The sequence below is a fragment of the Pollachius pollachius genome, assembly GCF_949987615.1.
Source record: "Pollachius pollachius genome assembly, chromosome: 2".
Classification (NCBI taxonomy): domain Eukaryota; kingdom Metazoa; phylum Chordata; class Actinopteri; order Gadiformes; family Gadidae; genus Pollachius; species Pollachius pollachius.
This window is the reverse complement of record NC_136935.1, coordinates 35,261,593-35,283,124: the sequence shown is the minus strand read 5'-3', so window position 1 is coordinate 35,283,124 and position 21,532 is coordinate 35,261,593. Positions and strand designations below refer to the sequence as shown.

The 21,532-nt window shown below is 41.4% G+C and overlaps 3 protein-coding genes across 4 annotated transcripts; 2 read left to right on the top strand and 1 right to left on the bottom strand.

Annotated features, from left to right (window-relative positions):
- The first annotated feature begins 337 nt into the window (after positions 1-337).
- LOC307091999 (C-reactive protein-like) lies at positions 338-2,141 on the top strand. The gene is made up of 5 exons (XM_079758856.1): positions 338-346; positions 719-773; positions 1,029-1,131; positions 1,450-1,744; positions 1,869-2,141. The coding sequence occupies exons 2-5, from the start codon at positions 719-721 to the stop codon at positions 2,133-2,135; spliced, it is 720 nt and encodes a 239-aa protein (XP_079614982.1). The 5' UTR covers positions 338-346; the 3' UTR covers positions 2,136-2,141.
- Positions 2,142-3,593: 1,452 nt separating this feature from the next.
- Positions 3,594-6,387, bottom strand: LOC307071118 (T-cell ecto-ADP-ribosyltransferase 1-like). 2 transcript variants are annotated; one of them, XM_079730019.1, is made up of 4 exons: positions 6,229-6,387; positions 5,899-5,979; positions 4,971-5,653; positions 3,594-4,531 (listed from the first exon to the last, which is right to left on the bottom strand). In XM_079730019.1, exons 2-4 carry the CDS (start codon positions 5,956-5,958, stop codon positions 4,447-4,449), a joined length of 828 nt encoding a protein of 275 aa, XP_079586145.1. In that variant the 5' UTR covers positions 5,959-5,979; positions 6,229-6,387; the 3' UTR covers positions 3,594-4,446. The 2 variants fall into 2 exon arrangements, with proteins under 2 accessions (XP_079586145.1, XP_079586146.1); XM_079730020.1 differs by having other exon boundaries at positions 5,899-5,974; positions 6,229-6,362.
- Positions 6,388-15,531: 9,144 nt separating this feature from the next.
- Positions 15,532-21,159, top strand: primpol (primase and polymerase (DNA-directed)). The gene is made up of 13 exons (XM_079730819.1): positions 15,532-16,120; positions 16,256-16,350; positions 16,490-16,628; positions 16,840-16,987; positions 17,357-17,438; positions 17,714-17,874; positions 18,135-18,297; positions 18,693-18,793; positions 18,899-18,985; positions 19,237-19,345; positions 20,384-20,460; positions 20,637-20,683; positions 20,826-21,159. Exons 1-13 carry the CDS (start codon positions 15,947-15,949, stop codon positions 21,075-21,077), a joined length of 1,635 nt encoding a protein of 544 aa, XP_079586945.1. The 5' UTR covers positions 15,532-15,946; the 3' UTR covers positions 21,078-21,159.
- Positions 21,160-21,532: the final 373 nt, after the last annotated feature.

Below are 21,532 nucleotides of genomic sequence, written 5' to 3'. Positions count from 1 at the left end.
ATGTACTACATTTTTCAGTGATATGCTATATTATCATATAAATAACATAAATTATGAATAATATTAAATAATATTCATGGTTTTAATAACAATATGGTTTGAAAGACTCCACCAACTTAATGGACACTAATAGTCATTGCTGACATTTAATCGGCTGCAAGCTAACATAGAACATTTCAAATAAGTATGAAAACCATTCATAAAAAAGTGCTGACAAATGTTATTGAGTTGTACAAGAAAAGAAAAAACACAAGCCACGGCAGGAGAACCAGGAAGTGAAATTAAAAGCTTCTACTTTTTCCTCCACTCTCTGACACAACTTCCTGACACTGGCAGAGAACACAAGGTAGGTTATAACACAATAGTCATTACTTTAAACAAAGGGATTTAAAATAAGGAGATTGTTTGGTCACACTTTACAATAAGGCTACATTAATTAACCATTAATTAACGTTAGTTAATACAGTAAAACACATATTGTACCGCATTAGCGTAGGTATGAGAAAGGTAGTTGGTACATTTTTGGTAGAATATTAGATAATGTGCATTAACTAATGTTAATTAATAGTTATTGAATATTGTTGAAGTCTGTGAGGCTCTGAAAATTATTGTATGAACTACTTGTCCAGTATCGACTTGGATATAATAATTTGAAATACAACAATTATATTGTCCAATTTCCAAAATAAATTTTAATTTGTGTGTTTATTTGTACCAGATGAAGTCTCTACTAATAGTGATGGTTCTGACTGTATGCGAAGCAGCCTCTGAAGGTGAGCTCATCTCAGTAGTGGTTGCTTTCTGCCATTAACCTCACTGGAGTAGATTTACAACAGGTGGAAAGTTATGGACAGTTAGTTTGAGGCATTGCACTTAGTAGGGTGAATTTTGGGTGCAACATAAGAACACTACTCATCGAGGTGAGAGTTAAATCCAGCGCACTAACTACATCAAACACACATTTGGGTATGTTGTGTTAAATAGTGTTTATCATCATTCAAAACTAGATCATTTGCTTGTCTTTTCAGATCTCACAGGAAAAACCTTCAGCTTTTCAAAGGAAACCAAAACGGACTATGTGAAGCTGATCCCAACAAACGGGATGTTGACAGCAATCACAGTCTGTCTCAGGTAGTACGGTGGCACTTATCTAATAATAGTTACGAAAATAATGCCATTTTATATATTATTTGTTCCATTTTAGATTGACATTGCAACACGTCACGTCAAGTTTCTGTTTGCTAAAAAAAAGAGAACCTCTCATCCAAACCACTGCCCACTTGACGCTGCGCTCCCTTTAGTCGTCAGAAATACACCCGCCATGCGGGAAGGCGATCGAATGGTTGATTGTTGAGGAAACCGAAGGACAGACGTACGTACAATGGCTCCTTCTATTGGAGTAAGATACTGTCTACTACATGAACATGTCTTGTTTGCTCTTCTCTAAAGGTCCTTCACAGACCTCAAAAGAAGCCACAGCCTCTTCTCCATGTCCACTACCTCCTTGTTCAATGCCTTCCTGATGTTTAAGGAAGATGAAGCAAATCGGTTCCAGCTGATTGTCAAGAATTCTGGCGCGAACTTGTTCGAGCAGGAATACAAGCTGAACACCTGGCAGTCTGTCTGTGCCACCTGGGATGGAAAGACTGGGCTGGTGCAGCTTTGGCTGGATGGAAGACCAAGTGCCAGAAAATACTGTGCTGATGGAACCTTAACCTCAAACAGTTTGATCATGATAGGACAGGTAGCATTATCAATTAATACCTATTGTACTATATATCAATAAATGTGATGATATATACATGTGTGTTCTTTGATCTATTAGATAATGATACGTTAAATGGCTCTTCGTAAACCTTTCCATACAGGAGCAGGATTCCCACGGTGGCAAATTTGACATTAAGCAGAGCTTCGTCGGCATGATGGGGGACGTCCACATGTGGAACTTTGTCCTCTCTCCCTGTGAGATCCAGCGCTATGTAGAGGACCTTAACTACTCCCCAGGCAACGTGATTAACTGGAAAGCCCTAAATTATGAGATTGTAGGGAAAATACTTGTGACTAACAAAAACGGCGTGTGTCCATGTCTAGAGCGGAAGATGACAAATATATTTAATCAGTCCTGCCAGGGTTGATGGATATCCGCTGAACGTGTTGTGAATGTCAAATGTAGTTCCAATGACATTGTAAAGATATGAATAAACAAATAAACTACTGAATGTTCCTTTCTGCCTCCTCATCCGTAAAACATGACATTAAACTGCATTCAGTAACCAAAAATGGCAGTGTTCACAAGAGAAATATGAAATGTAAAAATATGCACACTGAATCAAAAATGAAAACCTCATAAATGATATAATATTTATAGAAGTCTGGGACTTCAGATACTGAAGATGTCGGAAGACATGATGCGGTAAGAGACTCAGGAGGCACTGGAACCCTGGGTGGAGAAGGCTCTGTCAGACGGGAGACAGGTAGCTGAACATCTCTTGCCCCAACCTGTAACCTCCCCGTTGGACCAGTCTATGTGAAGGTTACATTTGGTGAGCTGGGAAAACCCAGAATAATAGGATGTAAAAGGGAATACCGTCCAGAGCATTAACTACTAATGGCTTGGGCAAGGGAATTCAATTGAGTTCAAGTCTCTTAGCTAACCTCCAATCCATAAATCTCTCATCAGCCCCAGAGTCCACTAGTGCTGAGCCCGAGTGACAGGTCGAAGGAGATAAACAGAGGAAGTTGTATGGCTCACCAATGCCCTCTTCAGGGGTGAGCTCTAACTTTCAATAGAAAGGGCAAACAGTAAATGCGAACAGTAAGTAGATGATGAGTCGGCCTTCGGTAAGCAACGAGGAGACAAGGGGCATGAAGAAATGTGAACGGCAGCCGGCTGCCCTCTCTTCTGGAGATGATTGTCAATCCAAATGACTAGGGCGAATAAAGAATCCATGTCCGGAGGAATCTCTAGAGGTGCCAAATGGTTCCAGCCGCTGCCACTGTCAACTCGATGGTGTAATCAGAAGCGCGCCGCCTACCTAGAATTAGAATTCCTGGACCACTCGGCTGTAGCCTTGTAACCTTTGCACCTTCCGTCTGCAAAGAAAGCGCATGTAACTCAAAATGTAGCCCACACTAGACCAGGAACGCAATTCCCAGAGTCGCAGGAAAAATGTTCCGGTCGGGAAAGTCTGACAAAAAGTCTGGCAAAAGCCCAGTTTTTATATATTTTTAATTTGGATCAAATTGATCCGGATTTGGAAATCCCATGTTTTGCTATCCAGGATCACCTGATCCATTTTATGCCTGATCAGATTTATTTCAACAAAAACTGGGAAAGCTCTTCAAATCGGTCTGTAATTTGGTTATAATTTCCTCCCAGGATTTCAAATGTTATTTATTATAAATTGGTTTGAGTTGGCCATTTCAATGATTGTACCCCCTAGTGGTAAATAATTGCCCCTCAACTGTTTTATTATTACTATTATATCTATTTGTTTGTATAATAATTAGCCTTATTGCTGTAGTTTCCAATACTACAGAAGCTGTTCTTAATATGATTTTCATGTTAAATAAACCACATCAAACTAAATTGGTTGGTTATATGTGCATTTAATGTGTTTTTATATCCCCTTCTGACAGCTTCATCCACTCTCAGGCGTAACTCCGCCCCTCGCCGTTCCTGGTTTCCAGCCACGCCTCTGCTGCCTCTTTCTGGGAATAAGATTTCGGTGAATGCAGCTTTCTCAAACAGGGTTTGGGAAATTAAAGAATATGCTAAATACATTCAACACACAAACACTTTACCACATCTTTGTTTTGGTCTACATTTTCTTGCAATAAACTTTTTCCAATGTATTTTATAAAGCAACATTATTGAGATTGATTCAATATTCGACTAGTCTGTCTTTATGATCCTGAAATAAGCAAGTTTGTGGATGATTGAAACCCTATACAAAAGCTTTTTTCAAACCACTTCCTCCTCATCTATCTGAGCTCCTGAATTCTTTCCACTGTAATCTCCATCCACACAGCCTTGGCATGGCGCCCAGGTAAAGAAAGACTCAGGAACACGGGGGTCAAAGGTCATTGGCAACATTTGAGCTCTATCTCTCTTCACACCTTCATATAACTTCTATTGTCTTGCACTTAGGGTGTGTTTGCTCACAACCCAACATAATAGCATAATACATGGCAAACATGATAAAAGGTGTTCCAGGGAGGGGAAGATATCCAGAGAATAACATGTTGGGGGAGCGTGCGGAGGAGACATCAGAAAACAGTCTGACTACAGCGAAGATCAACAGCGATGTTATAGAGTTCAATTCTTGGTATGTCCAAAGAGAATAAACCAATTTACCCCCCCCCCCAGCAGAATGTAACACCTGATACAGCTGGTTAGATTGTCCCTTCGGTTTCCTTTCCTCCATGGAAAAGTGTGTTTGAGGACTATTTTAACAGGCCGAAGAGAGCAACCGTTAGGTACACTGCCCATACGCAGCCAACGACTTGGGTGGAGGAACTTTTCTGGAGCCTATCAGGAAAGAGGAGAGAAATCAAAATGTTTTAAAAACCATAGTATTAATTTAAACTCTAGAGAAATAAGAAAATTAAGTGAGAAGACACCTCTTGATATAGACACCTATTGATATAAAATTTAAAGCTGTAATTTGATGTCATTTTTCAGAAATGCCATTGCCATTCGTCAGTGAATATGTTCTGAATGACATCACTCTTGGCACATTTCTGACCTATCAGGGTACCTCTGGGTTGGTTCGGGAACCCAGCTTGCCTGTCAATCAAACGTGAGCTATCATTAGAGAGAAGGTGGATTTTCTTGTTGTTTATTTTCCTCTCTCTCATTACAATGCTTAATCATGACTACAGCGGCTCAGTGCTGGATTTAACTATAGAGAAAAAAATCCTGTTGTGGATAAAAAGAGAAAGGAGACCAAACTGGGGGCGGGGCTCACCAAGGGGTTAAGTAACAGTTGTGTTTAGAGGAAAAACCGGAATGCTTCAGAGTGATGCTAGTGTGCCTGTATCCGTCCTCGTCAGAGACATTGTGGATGTCCTCCACCGTAAACTCTTCAGTGGGCAACAGGAGCGTCTCGAAATCTCCGCATTTCATCTCCAGGTTTACCGCGAGGCAGGACGTGATGTTGAACAGAACCCCTCCTGCCACATCAGGGTCCTCCGCAAGCAGCGATCGGTCCATGCTTGCTGTCGCGAATCGGCCCAACTTCACCTTTGCGCCCTTCTGCGCGGAGTATAACTGCGGTGATATGCTGTACACGGTCCTGCACGTGTCCCCCTTCCCTGACAGCAACGCCATCGCGTCCGTAAGCAGGAAGTGGAGGGAATAGAAGGAGAAGCTGTGATTGCCGCCCATGGTTGCCACGGCGTTGTTAAACTTGTTCATGAATGCTTTCCCTCCGTATAAGTAGGCCCGCAGCGCCTGGCCGTGCTCCGGTAGGCCTCCAGGCACAACCGCATTACAACCCTTTTTGGTTTCCCAGGCCTTTTTGAACTCTGGGCTGGCGGTCAGCTCAGCCTTCAGCCGGTCAGGCAGTCCCTTCAGGGCTTCGGCACGGCATCCATCATACCGGTCGTCCACTGAATCCACGGCCATATCCAGATCTTTTGCACCGTTTAACTGTGATCAATTAACACTTTTAGTTATTTTCTTTACATTACACAACTTGAGAAGAACATGAGATAATCAAATATTCTAGTGCTTTTTTTGTTTGTTGCCATGGTTAAATTTCAAGATACAGTGAATGTCTGTACTTTCAAGAAGTTCCAAAGTTAATGATCCCAAATACAATAGGTGTTAACATTAAATGCATTTCTATTTATATTCAACTATAGGTGGTTTACTACAGGAGTTAAAACACTTACTGTGCCATGAAGAGCTGCTACAACGACAAGAGCAAGGACCAATTCTCTGTTCCCCCACATCGTCCCAGGGGTTGTTCTGTGCTATAACATACAGAAATGAAAAACAGGAGAATAGGTCATCTCAATATGAGAGATGGAGTGATCTGATACTGAAGCCTAGCTCTGGTCAAGGAACAAAAGGGTGCTATCCCAATCTGGTACACCCTTGTCTGACAGAATGTGGCTGCCGTCCAGGATATCCTACCCTCCATTTTAACATGAACCCTTATATCACGACAACATGACATGACAGAACGAGGAAAGTAAATGAAGGCAAACTCGGGTACATACCCTACGGGCTGAAATCCTATTGTGCGTCGCGGTGGGGTATGAAGCAACGAGGGAGAAAAGCAAAAGCACTTGATCCAAGGATTGGACAGGATATCCTAAGAATGCACGTACAAGATGTTCCTTCTGGACCCCTGATTATGGGAAGGCTTGCCGGAGCAGCAACTCCTTTTTCCTTCCTTTGGAATTAAGTTTGCACTGGGGAGCTGCCAGGGTCGGTTTGCCCTATCATAGGGAGTGGATATCATACTAATTACTATAACAACTCTAGACTTATGTTATTTTTTCAAAAAATAGGGTTGTTGCTTCACAGATCTCAGTCTAATACTTCCCTAGAGACTATAAATATAAACCAACATGCTTAAAACGTCAACTCAAAATAGAACAGCTCTCTTTCCTGGTCTGTAGAATAGTAACAAGGACATTTTCACCATCATTTAATATACAATATTATAAATCACTTTAAGTGAGTAAGTAGTCTAAAGCAGCGATCCTGGCAAAGACATCTATTTTTTTTACATGTTTGGAATGTGTGACATGGTTTATGTTTCCACAAATCGCCCATGTTGCACAAAACAGTAGACAACCTAAAACTCAAAAAGGGCTGCAAACATTTTCATAAAAACAGTTGGTCTACTAAAGTTGGCGTGCAGGAAATACGGGAAGCAGCAGGAAAGGAAACCCCCTAAAGCTTTCTCCTGTTTGTTTTTTTGACACTCATTGTCTTTGCTTACCCAATTATTCTGTACCGGTCAATAAAACAAACTCAAAATCAAAACACGGTAAAAAAAAACAATAATCTCCAATGTGAGCAAGGCTGAAGATGTTTATTTGACAACTTTGTTTGCTACGCCCTAGAGGCCAAATGATTTACGACTATCTAGGTCCTTCCAAGTATTTTGCACGCATTGTTTCTGACCTATCCATAGGGAGCTGGACAACTGCACTATAATACCTTCTTGTTAATGAGTAGGATAAAATACGTTTGTGAATAACAAAAAATAGCTCTGCCTTACATTTGTGCAGAAATCATTGACAGATAAATAAGGCAATGACGCAAAGCAACTTCCAGCTAACATAGTTTTATTACTGATTAATTATGACTCGCAAAATGAGGCTGATGTATCCTCCATCAGGGCAGCAGAGTGTCTAACTCTGACTGAGAGTTACAGCACTCCCTGTTGATGAGGTGATACCAAAGGTGTTGGAGTCGTGTGAGTAGGGGACAGATACATGTTGGAGACATGTTAGTAGGGAACATACATGTTGGAGACATGTTAGTGGAGGACAGTTAAATGTTGGAGACATGTTAATAAGGGACAGATACATGTTGGAGACATGTTAGTAGGGGACAGATACATGTTACTAGGGTACATATACCTGTACATGTTGGAAACATGTAAGTGGGGGACATACATGTTGGAGACATCCCAGACAGCAAGCCAACATTGAATAAATATTGATTTTCCATCTGAATCATCATTATGGTTGATATTGAAATTTCAATGCAAAATAAATGTTGGATCACCATTACCATATCGATACCTGATGTTATTAATGTTGATGGCAATGACATTGGAACAACATTAACATTAACTATTGTTATCTTTGAATAAGCATTTGTGGCGATCCGGGAGAGACTTGAATTCTTCACAAGATCCAAATTGATTTATCTTGTAATGAGGACTGACAACGCCACCCTGGGAATTTCAACCAGGGAATTCTAAATAGAGAACCATAAGAGAAAGGCACACAGATGCGTTACACTAAGGAAGGGCAGGAGACGTGGTTCACCAGTTTAACAAACACCATTTATTTTATTTAATCAACATAACAATTATTAAAAGATAGTATTTCGAAAGACTAAATCGCTAGCCCCTCTATAGCAATGGAGGCCTGTCGGGTTTATTTTCCCGATTATGACATTATGACGTTTTATACATTATTCCTTACATAACAGCGACACATTAAAACAGACCGGGCCAGACCAAATAACAATGTGTGTTTTTTTAATCTGAGTGTATGTGTGTGTGTGTGTTCACCAGCTCCCGGATGAGTCAAAGGCAGCGAAAGAATTTCCCCCAAAAAGGGACAATGAAGGATAACTTAACTACCATAACATATTCTGCCGAAATTACTATTCCATTTTAAATCAAATAGGCTACAGACTGACATGATAATCGCCTCTCAGCTAACTAGCCTGCTAGTTAGCTGATCCGACACGGGTCCGACGCGGATCCGACACGGGTCCTCTGGGCGGCGCCAACACGGATGTGACAGTAACGCGGGTTTGGTGACTCCTATGCGGATCCGCATAGGAGTCTCCTGCTGTGTGGGTGGTTCTTGAGAGAAAAACCGGTCCCCGGCAACCCAGGGGCCGAGCATTTACTGGCGGCAGCAGCACAGGGAGGCAGAAGTATCAAGCGCAGCCAGCAATTGTCGGTTATAGTGCGGCCAAACCGCGGAGAGTCCTGAATAAAGCAGCCGCCGCACACAAAGGGGTCGGCGAAGCAGCAGTGTTCCTGTACCTATCTTAATCGTCCGGAGCGTCCGCTCTTCCCCTCGGCGTCTACCCAGTGTTGCCAATTTAGCGATTTTGTCGCTATATTTAGCGACTTTTCAGACCCCTTTGGTGACCTTTTTTAAAAACAGCGACAAGCGACAAATCTAGCTCCTTTTCCTGCTGTTATTGGTGACTTTTGGCGACTTTTTGAGGAGAAAGCACGTATCGCTATTACCTCTTCACAACGAGCAGCGGGTGCCTGCGCGGCCTCACCCCTGTCTCAAAGCACTTACTGGCAGCCCGGTACTCGCGCAGCAGTCCCTCCCAGCTGCTCTGTTAGCAGGAGCTAACAGGAGACGTTCACGCCTCGGCATCCGGGCTGCAAATTAATCCGCGTCCCGGCCAGCAAGCCGCCGACGAATGATCCAGCCCCCTGACGTACAGTCAGGGCGGGAGAATGTAATATTTTCTTTGTCTAAATAAAATAATAATTCAGCACAGCATTTTTCACATCAACATCAAGGCTGCTTGCTGCATATCTGGTTGCATTATGCAGAATATGGGCCAAACAGTTTGCAGGGAGCACATCTTTTTGGCTCAGTTTCAGCTTCTGATACACACTGTTATGTTTCCCATATTTGACACTGGCATTAAAATAAAATAAAAGAATAAAAACATAATATTAAAATAACAATTAAACAATTAAAAAAAACTTTAGAAGGACTAACTCTGCAAGAGTGGGTCCATTTAGATTGTTAATGTATATTGTATACAAAAATGTTAATGTTGTACTGTGACTTGTTAGGCTCCTAAGTGGACCATAAAGTTAAAAACCAAACCAAACTTAATTAAAACAAAAATGGAAAAAATATATATAAATAAAACAAACAAACAACAAAAAACAACCTAAGTAACTCCGCCACAGTGTCCCTTTTTGGTCACTTTTGCCGGTTCCAAGCCCGGATAAAGGAGGAGGGTTGGAATTGTGAAATTCCAAAAAAAAATAAATAAACAGAAGTTAATTTGTATTTTTGTTTTTTACTTCTGGTTATGCAAATCAGGCGATGACGTCATCTAGCGACTTCTAGCGACTTTTAGGAGAGCCAATAGCTACTTTCCTTACTGAAGAGTTGGCAACACTGCGTCTACCCGAGGGGAAGAGCGAGGAGGGTCCGCTCGGAGCAGTGGCAAACGGAGCCTCCGCAATTTTACGGGTGATGCGTTCAGGGTCTGCTAAGAAACGAACAAAAGAGCTATTTAGCACCTAGGCTAACAGGCTTTGGCCAGAGCAGTACCTGCGGTGTGCAGTGTTGGAAAAGTTCACTTTCTACGTGAACTAGTTCAAAGTTCAGTTCACAAATCTTAAAATGAACTAGTTCAGTTAAACGTTGATAATTCAAAATGTTGAACTAAGTTCACAGTTCCAAAAAATGAACTTCATAGTTCTTTCTTTCAATATGTTGCTGTGAGCTATTCGTTTTTTCTGGTATTTTGAACATTGAGCCCCCTTTGTGGTTTGTCTAGGATGAAATAGAGTGGTTGAATCAAGTATCGTAGCGAAATACAGTTTCTATCGTGTTTTATTGCACATTTAGTGCATTTTGTAAGTCCCATTGATTTCTCATGACTCATTGCACGTTGGCCGGAAACGGAAAGGGGGGGTGTTCACGTTTGGTTGTAGTATTTTCGCTCGGTTCTAGCCCTACTGATGAGACGGAGAACCGAGCGAAAAGACTACAACCAAACGTGAACAGCCCCCCTTTCCGTTTCCGGCCAACAAGCAATGATTCTATGAGGCAAGGGCGTAGGAACCGGGGGGGACGGAGGGGACGTGTCCCCTCCAATATCGGAGACAGGCGCATTTGTCCCACCTAAAAATTATACCGGATCTGTCAGGTTTCCGATATGTGTCCCCCCCAATGTTAAACTCATTCCTACGCCCCTGCTATGAGGTATTCTAGTCGCTGAGCTATGAGCCAGAGAGCTAACGTTATGGATTGTACATATTTATAATTCGAAATTCGTCTCAGCCTTTATACGACAGATACTATAGGGTCTATAGCATATAACCGCGTTTTCTGATTACAGTTAAATGTAATAGTTAGCTGGCAACACCACAACTGTAAATTAACCGGAGATAACCATGGCAACCGGTCAAACAACACGGCGATCTGCGCGCGCATTAGCCGTGTTGATAAACAAATAACCCCCATAGTTAACGAAGTTAAACCAAGTGAGCGTGCAGTTCACAGACACCAGAATGAAAGAGTTCACAGTAATGTTCATCAGGCAGTAATACTCAGCAGTAATAATCAGTTCACGTTCGCCCAAAATATGAACGAGTTCATGAACTATCGTTCAATGAACGCGTTCAGGCACAACACTGGCGGTGTGCAAACCTGTGCAGCGTAATCATCTCTACCAATTGAAGTAGGACAGCATCCACCTCAACCCAAGGGGTCCACCGCCGCGGAAGCAGAGAAGGAAGTGCGCGGCCAGGAAGTGGGCGGGCCTTCGAGCCAGGAAGTGAGAGTCTGAGGGAGGGGCACAGCCTCCTTACTCCCTTTATCCCTTCGTCTCGTGCACCAATTGGCCAACGAGCCGGATAGGGTGCAAGGCAGCAGGCTCACCTGCCTTCTAGGGCAGTGACATATACTGCTACATTGATATTTGGGTTACTGGGTAGAGATGGGATTTATGACTCTTTGAAGGGAGCCGGATCTTGAGGAGCCGTTCTTTTCAAAGAGCCGTTCAAAAGACTGGCTCATTCATTTTTTTTTAAGAAGCTAGCCTAGTGGTAACCCTTTTTATCTGGGAAATAATCACTGGGAGGAATGATAGGGTAAGATTTGGATCAGAATTATTCAGACTTAGACATCGGATATCTGACTTAGATTTGTTTTAAATATTGATTATAATTTAATTTAACATGTGTGGACTAGATTTTAAGGTCTGATCTGCATTCATTGTAAACATTCCACAAGGTGGTGCTATATCCCTCTGCTTTGACACTGAGATCACTATTTCGGATCTTTGTATACAATGTGTCGAAGTGTAAATACAGCTCTTTTCACTTGCTCATCATGTATCACCTTTTTAATTGTAGCACAATAAAAAATAAGCAGGCAATGAACAATGAACTTCCATGCAAGTATAACACTGCAGAGGACTCCTGAACTGTCCTTTGTAACATTAGTGCAAATCTTAGTAAACAATATTTTTAGAAAGGGATGCTGCAGCGCTTTCTTTGGCTCATAGTTGCAGTACTCTGCCTCGCCGCAGACGCACTCACGTGAAACAAACAAACGAGTTTCCACCACGAGTGCACTCTGCACCCCTCCGTCTCAGTGGAGTAGGAGGAGGAGCTTGTGTGCGCATGCTGTGAACGTGACAGCGATAAAAAAAAGAAAAAGAAAAAGAACGGCTCACCACTGCGACTCGGTTCCCATCGTTCATGTTAAAGAGCCGTTCAATAGATTCGGTTCGTTCGTGAACGTCACAACTCTATTACGGGGCGGTATTGACAATGTGTTGAAAAGTCATTGACTTAGAGTTGACTGGGAAACGACCGTTGTTGAAAATGCATTGATATATAGTTGACCGGGAAATATGATTGAAAATTAATCAATCTATAGTTGACCGGGAAATATGATTGAAAATGCATTGATATATAGTTGACTGGGAAATATGATTGAAAATGCATCGACATATAGTTGACCGGGAAATATGATTGAAAATGCATTCATATATAGTGGACCGGGAATTATGATTGAAAATGCATCGAAATATGATTGAAAATGAGTTAGAGTTGACTGGGAAACGACCGTTGTTGAAAATGCATTGATATATAGTTGACCGGGAAATATGATTGAAAATGAATCAATCTATAGTTTACCGGGAAATATGATTGAAAATGAATTCATATATAGTTGACCGGGAATTATGATTGAAAATGCATCGAAATATGATTGAAAATGCTTCGATATATAGTTGACCGGTAAATATGATTGAAAATCCATCGATTTTTGGATGACCGGGAGATCATCGGGTGGTAGACCACCGTACTGCACAGGACACATCCCATTTCTGGACCCATGGCCCATACGATCAGGTAAGCTTGCTTATGCAATGTTTGATATGAAGAATTGTACCAAATCAAATACTGTTACTCGTTAAGTTAACTGCGTGGGTTACCACCATGTTAACGAAGTCAACATAACCCACGCAGTACTGCAGTCATTGAAATAGATTTGTTAAATCAATGACAAAATCTGCCAAAGTTAATGTAACTTCGTGCTGATGGCTATCGTCGTTAGCTTCCAACAGGTTACACTAAGTTAGCAAAACCTCCCGAGTCCAGTCTATTTTTGTGATAGCTAGCTCGAAATACATATCTGTACCATTTTACCAATTGCTAAGTAGGCAGATACATGGATGTAGGTCGTGAAATCCATTAAAACAGCACCGCTATTTCTTCTGACCGCACCAAGGCTAGCATAGTGCAGCCTCCCGGCTAGTCTATCAATTGAAGTCTGGCTAGTCTATTAATTGTGCATATATGTGGGAGTTCTGTTTAACTTTAAGGCTATTTTTTTTGCATTGTGCTTGTGTTTTCTGTTTAGATGCTCTTACACAGCAGATGGGGACAGCCGCCGTCACCCAATTCTCTTTTGCCAAGGCTGTGCAAAAGCGGCTGCGCTATGCGCCGGACTGGGCAGGAGGGACTGGACGACAAACAGACATCGGACCATGAAGTGTACGGGCGCAAATAATGGGGACAGATAATGAATGAAATAGCCATGGGCGTCAGTTTGGTTTGAAATGTGCTGGGGACAGAGACACATTCGGAACTGCATATTCAGAAGTGCTGGGTACAATGAGGATGCACTCTTTTTTCTCTCTTTAGTGCAGGTAATGAAAGGTTCTGAAAGACGGCATACCCATGTAGCTAATTGCTAAGGAATAAAATGTATACAAAATCTGTCTGGCATGTTTTATGAAAAAAACGTTTCCATAAAGCATTGGACATATGACCCACTATGTTCTGCTCCATGTATCCAAGGTTGACAACGTGACATGACATGGCTAGGCTACCAACATAACCAAGAGGAGCTGGGAAATGAAATTAACTGCGTGTTTAATTCAGAAGGGGCAAACGTGTGGCTACACACAGCACTAAAAAATTTGTCAAGATTGTAAAACATATATATATATGTTGCACAGCTGAACGCTGTATCCAGGGGCGATTCAACATTGTATATTTTTGAACAGTCTGCTGGTTTATTGTCAGAAAAGCACAGACCTTTTGTAACAGTTTAACCTCAATTAAACTCTTAATACCAATGAGTAGTTCATCCCAGAGGAAAGGATTAAACACATTTTGGCTAGTCTCTAGGTCTTAAAGAAGAAATAAATAACACTTTTGTAAATGTAGTATTATGTAGTTTTATATTATCCATGATTTTTATTTTGTTTTTTTTATTTGCAGTTACTGAAACACATTGGTACAACACACATTGGTACAACACTATTTCAGGAGCACTGAATTATGTCGCCTTACTTTCATGGACCCATACATTTTTATAAAAATTCTGATGCAAAAAATTCTTGTTGTTCTGATGCAAAAAAAAAGGGTGCTAATTTTCAGTTTAAAAGAAACCACTGGCATTATTTTATCAGCTGAGGGCGTATTCATTGCCATAACAACGTGAGCTAATCAACAAGTACAACATGTTCTAGTCCAGTGGTTCTCAATTATTTTAGTCATTCCCCCCCTCTAGGGGACAGACATTTTTTCGCGCCCCCTCCCTGAATTGAAATAGCCTACTATTGAGAACCTGCTAATTTATTTATTTTTCTTTACAAAACAACTGTATGAGTTGCTGGCATCAGCATTCCGAATACAATCACCTTATTATCAAATAGATTTATAAAATTAGCGGAGATAACATCTGCAACCGCTTAAAACAAGTTCCCAAGTTCAGTTTATTAACTAAATTTGTAACATTTAAACAAGACTGCTATGTGAATCTCAAAACAGAAACAAGAGCAAATGATTCGCTGGGGTTTGCATTTAATTCAAAATAGTTTTAAACAGTAAACATTGGTCACTTGTCAGCTTCATCAGTTTATTCCCTTTCAAAAAAGTTATATATGTTCATCACCACGGCAACGGCTGTGATGATGGGTCTTTCTTTCTTGATACAAACGTTAATTCTAAACCACATTTTACACAGTAGCCTGTGATAGGAAATGCTCAAAGTTAAATCAACGTAATTGAACACTGACTGCCTGCGCCCAGAGTCACAAAACAAATCCACCCATTCCAGTGATCGATGATTATACAAACGTTAAGTTTTAAAGATGAACTGAACTGAAATTTGAAGTTTAGTTGATATAACAGATGTATTGTCTGCCTTCTCGTTGGTACAATAACAAAAAATGGCTGAACTTGCTAAAAGGGATTCAGTGCTTAAAACTCAATGGCTTTATATTTTCAAAAATCCGATGAGACTGGTTTACTTCCATATAAAAGTGTAGAATAGCGTCATTAAAAGGAGAAAACAATAAAAACAAGTACAAAAACAATTGGACTTGGATTTCAATTACAAGTGAATTTCACCATAAATTTAAACGTTGAAAGTATGTTTCAATTTATGTTTCAACATACATTTTTATGAAATTGCTTCGAGCTTCGTCAAAACTTGTATGTAAATAAACTGCGGAAGTGAGATAGCTTGCCAGCGTTCCAGGAAATGACGTTTCAAATGACCCGCCAACTTGGATGAAAACAAATACACTTCGTAAAGACAGTAGTACAAGAGCCCGTCAGAGCCCGTCTACCTATTAGACATTCTCTGGTAGTACTACTACCATTGACGTGTTCTACTACTACCAGCACTACTACTACTACAAGAAAAACAGATACAGAAAACACATCTGTTGAATCTGCGTTCAGCTCCGCAAGCTTGCGTAAGATAATTACTAACTACTAATACCCATCGATGTAAATAAATAAGTTACCAACATTACCCTGCTGTGATTGAAATACGTTAAGATGTATGTTTGGATATACCATTTACCCATTGATACGGAGGGTTAAAGCGTGAACTCAGACAATTTCATTAAGGCATTTCTATGAACGAGAAGTTTGATCACAATAATAGTAGGCGTGTAATGCACCGTGAAGCGGTATAGTGTAGCGGTTAGTAAGGGAAGATGAGGAAGTGGGAAGAGCGAGTGAAGAAGGTGGAAGGGCTTGCCCAGGCGTTCAACAAGACTCCCCTGACCACACCGTACAAGCCCCGGCTATGGCCATGCCAACCCTCCTCCGTCTGGAAGCTCTTCCCACGGCAAAACCTGGCAATGAGCTTCACACATACATGCAAAGAGGTACTGAAAGCTTTTCATACGTGTATACGTGCTCTGACTGTATGGGGAATCCTTATGTATGGTGTCATGTGATGACATGAAGTGTTTGTTGACCATGAAGGCAGATTGACCTATTATCTTTTCTCTCTATTCAAGGATGTGCATATTTTTGCTCTTGAGAAAGAAAAAGCTGCCACGGGCCAGAGGATCTACCTGGTCACCAGTTACAGTGAGCTGTGGCACTACTACAGGTGTGTGTGTGTGTGTGTGTGTGTGTGTGTGTGTGTGTGTGTGTGTGTGTGTGTGTGTGGGGCACTACTACAGGTTTGTGAGTGAGGGAGTGAGTTGAAGCGAGGTGTCAGTGACGAGGATGTTTCCTAACGCCTCCAGGACCTTCCAGCACTCCCTGATGCACTGCTACGAGTTGATTCCAGAGGGCGCTGTTTGTAAGCTCTACTTCGACCTGGAGTTTCACCGACTGTGCAATCAGGGGCTTGATGGGAAAGCTATGGTGGCCTTCCTGATCCAGGTGAGGGTGTTTCCCCAAGCACAACACTGCCTACGACACATACCTCTTCCAGTATCCAATCTAATGGTTAAGACATGACAGAATTGATTCAAAGTTGCTTTAGATAAAGGCGTCTGCTAAATGTCTAGGTGACAGCACAATATGTCTGCCTGTTCTTCATGGATAAACGATGTACATAAATAAGATGTGTTCTGTGTGTGTGTGGTAACAGTATGTGTGTGAACGGCTGATGGAGGTGTATGGGGTTGCGTGCTCAGCCCACGATGTTCTCAATCTGGACTCCAGCACGGAGGACAAGTTCAGCCGGCACCTGATCTTCTGTCTCTCGAGCGCCGCATTTAAGGACAACATCCACATGGGTACGTTCCCATGGCAATGTTGTTTGTTCCTATAAACGACTGTGTAATAATGCACTATATGTTTATTATACTGATGCTGATGTAATGCTACACTATATGAATATTATTATAATCTTTGTATAATATTACACTATATGTATATTATACTGTGTGTAATATTACACTATATGTATGTTATACTGTGTTTGTAATATGACCCTATATATTATACTGTGTGTGTGATATTACACTATATGAATATTAGTAAACTGTTTATGTAGTACTACACTTTATGTATATTATTATACTGTATGTTTAATACTGCTATTTTCTTCCTTGTGTGTTTGTGAGACGTTGTCATAGTTACTCTTTCTCACCTTCATATTTTAGGTAAATTCGTCCATGCCATCCTCAGTCCAAAAACAAACACTTTGGCAAACCCTGACAGTGATGCAGAGAATGATGTCCCAGGGTTTGTTTTCATTTTATTTTTCATATGATACCATCCAAGGCTAGGTGTTCGAATCCCATACTTAAGGCACTGGGATCAGTCCCCAATGTCTACAACATCACCTGTATTGATCCATGATCCCATAGCCACTCCACAATGGCCCGTATCTTCATTCACTTTAGGTGGCACTGGATTGACATGTTTGCTGAACGACTATATAACAATAATCAATAATCATCTGTGTTTTCAAGCCACACCGGTAGAACTCTAATGACATTACTCTGTTGGTTGAGCAGATCGCCTGGTCCCTCTGGGGAAAGCTCTGTTGAGGACGGTCCGACCCCCCAAGGCCCCAAGGCTAAGAGACGGCGGTCAGGCCAGACCCCGGACCACAGAGACCTTAGCTGCCTGAAGGTGAAGGGCAAACAGGGCCAGGAAGGCCTCTTCGTTGATCTTGGTAAGTCAACCATTACCAGTCAATATGACCTGCAGTAGTTAAATACAGCTTTTTCCACTCAATAACTGAAACTTAATAACTGAAGATATTTTAGATTATAGTGAATATAAATTGACATGCTTAAATAGATGCTAACTTGCCCTTATTCAATTATAAATAAATTAACAAAACTCTTGAGTTTTGATTAGTTGACTTAGCTCCCAGCGTCCGTTGCGTAGTTAACAGTAGTAAAGAGGCATGGTCTTGATCCATTAAACCAGGTGTCTACACAAAGAACCGGAACTTCCGTCTTTACAAGTCATCCAAGATGGGAAAGAATGTGGCTCTGACTGTGGCTGAGGACAACCTGTTCTCCCCCAGGCCTGTGAAGAACCTGTCCCCAGAGCAGAGTCTCTTCCTGGCATCGCTGGTCTGCAATGTTAGGTACACCCAGAGACACAGGCTTGTTGTTTGAACTACCATACTACTATGACTATCATACATGGTAGTCATAGTAGTATGGTAGATACTACTATGACTACCTAATACTACTGCTACCACTACCACTATTACTACCACTACTATTCACACTCCTACGACAACTACATCCAGATTCTCATTAAGCTTTAATGCAAAGCGACTTCAAAGTTAAAGCGCTGCCTGACCTGACCTCCTTTCAAGAAAGCAGCTGAACCGAGTGTGTATAGCATTAGGAATCTGCAAAAAAAACTGGTTAGTATTTGATGTTTTTAGTGCTAGGGAACACAGTTGACCTTGATACTACTAGTATTACAAAAATTCCTGTCACTGTCTCGGTTTGTTGCTGTGTTTGCACTCAGTTACACCGGCCAGAGAATCCTGACATGGGACGCGCCCGATGGAACCACGACGAGATCCAACACACAGCACGCTGAGCAGCCACCAGGAAACACACTTCCTGGTAACTTCAAAATAAGAGCGGAGATATCGTTGATTTACGCCTATGTTTAAGCCTTTCTTGGATTAAGATTTGAAAGCTGTACCTAACACGGTTCCTGGTTTACAGGCACGTTGGGTGGTTCTGCGTATTCCCCTTACAAAGAGGTGGATGACTTTGTGCTGACTGTGATCAAGAAGGAAGGCGTTCAGGGATGTATGTGTTCGTTTATACCATCCACTTGGTTGTGATTTAAAGCAAGCAGCGTTACTTTGACGACAACCTACTTTTCAAATAGGTGACATTAGGGAGAACAGAACAAATGTCTGGGTTGGTTGAGATCGTAGGTGAATTGTTTTTTTTTATTTTAATTTGAGTTTGATGGTGACAGCGAAAAAGTAGGTTTTATCTTAATTGTGTCAGACCTGTTATTGATGGGGAACCGTTTGTCGTTTTTTCCTGAACAGGCATCAGGCGGTGGAACTACTTTGTTGGAGAGCAGCTGTTGGTCTACAGCATTCTGAACTATCGCTGGTGTGAGAATGTTGGCCGCTTCCACAAGAGTAATAACATTATGTAAGCATCCCCTTGTAACCGTGGAAACACTGGTGTTACCAGACAGAGGACTTTTCTGGTGTTTTCTCCTCTCCTTTGATGCATTGCTTTACTTCAGGTCATGGATTAAGGAGGGTTTGAGGACGTCTTAATTATGGATTTAGGTGTTTCAGATTGTTTAGTTTAGGTTTTAGGCTAGAGTTGGGGTTTTCAAGTTATTTTCTTCCAAATTGATTGTGGAGTCAATGTATTCCTGGGCTCAAAAAAGACACCCAAAACAACCAACCAGAGTCCTTCCGTGGTTACACAACTTCCCTCATTATTCTTCCATTACTCCTCCCATGATTCTTATTCCATGCTTGATCCCATGATTAATGTCCTCAATTCATTGCAAAACACATTATATTAGAGCACAGCACATCACAGGTTACCTCCAGTCATTACCTGTTATTATACAAAAAGGCTAATACCTATTGGGTTACCGTTATTCAAATAAAACCTACAACCTCTCTAGGCTAACGGTTTTAGTGAAGTGTGATACCTGGGCAAGAATGGCCCCCGACCTGTTACCTGAGGGGGAATAATTAAATCAACCTAAAGTGGGGGACATAGATAGGGATCTGTTGTAGGGCTGAAAGATAAAAGAAGGGCCAGTTTATGGTAATACCAACCACTCAGTTCCTCCGTTGATCACTTGCTTTAAGAATAAAAAGGGGTTAGAGACAAACGTCTGGCAGGGAGGAGGCTGAGAAAAGGAGGAAGGTGAATACCCATAAATACTTTGTTAGATTAAAGTGAAGTGGAGGGATGAGAGACCGGTGTCTGGCTGGGGGGGGATTTAATCAACTAAAGGTGGGGGTCAGAGAAAGGGATCCGGCAGGGAGGGGCGTGAGAGCAGGGAAAAGGTGTCTTCAACTAACAGTGGGGGTCAGAGAGGGGAAAAACAGCATGAGGCGAAACAATATCTAACTGTCTAACAATAATACAATCTGTTTACACCTGTTACACCTGTTTAATGACGCCCCATTTACCCACCTCTAACCCCTGGTGATTCTTCAGGATTCTGGTGGACCTGAAGGAGGAGATCTGGTACCAGAAGTGTCACGATCCGGCGTGCAGGACATTCAGATCTTCAAGTAAAGCACCACCTTCTCATTCGTTCATTTATGCCTGTTAGATGAGAACAAGTCAGTCTATCTTTATGATGGTCCATCATGTATGCTCATTTTCCTTCTGGAATGAATCTTAATTTTATGCAACTGCATGAAAGAGGTTAACAAAAATATTTAATGAAGCATTTGTCCTGTTGCAGGTTATCCTCTACCTAAAGAGATCTGTGTCAGCTACCTCATGAAAAAGGTGAGGATCTCCTAGCAGGGACGCAATTTTGTTTCAGCAATTTAGCTAGAGAAATTATTAGGTCGTATTTTTGCCAAATTCACCATTGTGCACCAGTTTACCAATCAAATATATGAGCCCTGAACCTTGTCCTCATCACCAGGATGAGGAGGAGGAGGAGTGGTACTTCATGGATGCTGCTGGTAACATAGGGTTGAGAGAAGCTCCAGAGACGGCCCCACACAGCGCAGCTCCTCAGCACGATACGGTGCTTGACGACTGGGCAGAGGGCGCGAACGACCAGGCTTACGTGGAGGCCATGGAAGACTTTGAGAAAAGCATTGAGTTCTCAAAGGCGGCCTCTGAAACCGACCAGGTTCTGCTTGAGTTCATGACCAATTTTGAATCTGGTTGAATGAAAAACGTTTTCTCACCATTGATAAATGGATTGCAATTAAATTTATGTAATTTAGTCTGCTGCTTATGCACTGCTTATATGGTATAATTCTATAAATAAATGTTAAGGTTTTGTTTTAACTGATCTGACCAAATGGTTGATGTAGTATTTCAATAAATGCCTGTAGCGTAATGTACAAATGTGACCTTGTCTAAATCATGTGAGGATTTTGTAAAGTGGTCAGAGTTTAAGATGCCGTCAGATACACATCTAGCACAAAACAAACTTTTTGCTTCTCTGTTTCGTGTTGCGTGTTGAAGCATCAATGCAAAAAATACAAAAATGGGTCTGTAGTTCCTCAGAATTACATCTTTCATACAAATGCACTGAATTTTATAAACAAATTTATTAAGTACTGGTAATAAGAACTAAAATGATAGCTTAATCTGTTAACTTCTTTAGAAGAAAAGGGA

Bases quoted from the DNA above. Each gene is read 5' to 3' on its own strand.
- LOC307091999 (XM_079758856.1), top strand. From the start codon at position 719: ATGAAGTCTCTACTAATAGTGATGGTTCTGACTGTATGCGAAGCAGCC. The intron at 774-1,028 runs GTGAGCTCATCT...TTGTCTTTTCAG, and splicing joins ATGCGAAGCAGCCTCTGAAG to ATCTCACAGGAAAAACCTTC. The intron at 1,745-1,868 runs GTAGCATTATCA...CTTTCCATACAG, and splicing joins GTTTGATCATGATAGGACAG to GAGCAGGATTCCCACGGTGG.
- LOC307071118 (XM_079730019.1), bottom strand. From the start codon at position 5,958: ATGTGGGGGAACAGAGAATTGGTCCTTGCTCTTGTCGTTGTAGCAGCT. The intron at 5,654-5,898 runs GTAAGTGTTTTA...AATTGATCACAG, and splicing joins TAGCAGCTCTTCATGGCACA to TTAAACGGTGCAAAAGATCT. The intron at 4,532-4,970 runs GTGAGCCCCGCC...CTTTCCTGATAG, and splicing joins AACTGTTACTTAACCCCTTG to GCTCCAGAAAAGTTCCTCCA.
- primpol (XM_079730819.1), top strand. From the start codon at position 15,947: ATGAGGAAGTGGGAAGAGCGAGTGAAGAAGGTGGAAGGGCTTGCCCAG. The intron at 16,629-16,839 runs GTGAGGGTGTTT...GTGTGGTAACAG, and splicing joins TGGTGGCCTTCCTGATCCAG to TATGTGTGTGAACGGCTGAT. The intron at 17,439-17,713 runs GTTTGTTTTCAT...TTGGTTGAGCAG, and splicing joins GCAGAGAATGATGTCCCAGG to ATCGCCTGGTCCCTCTGGGG.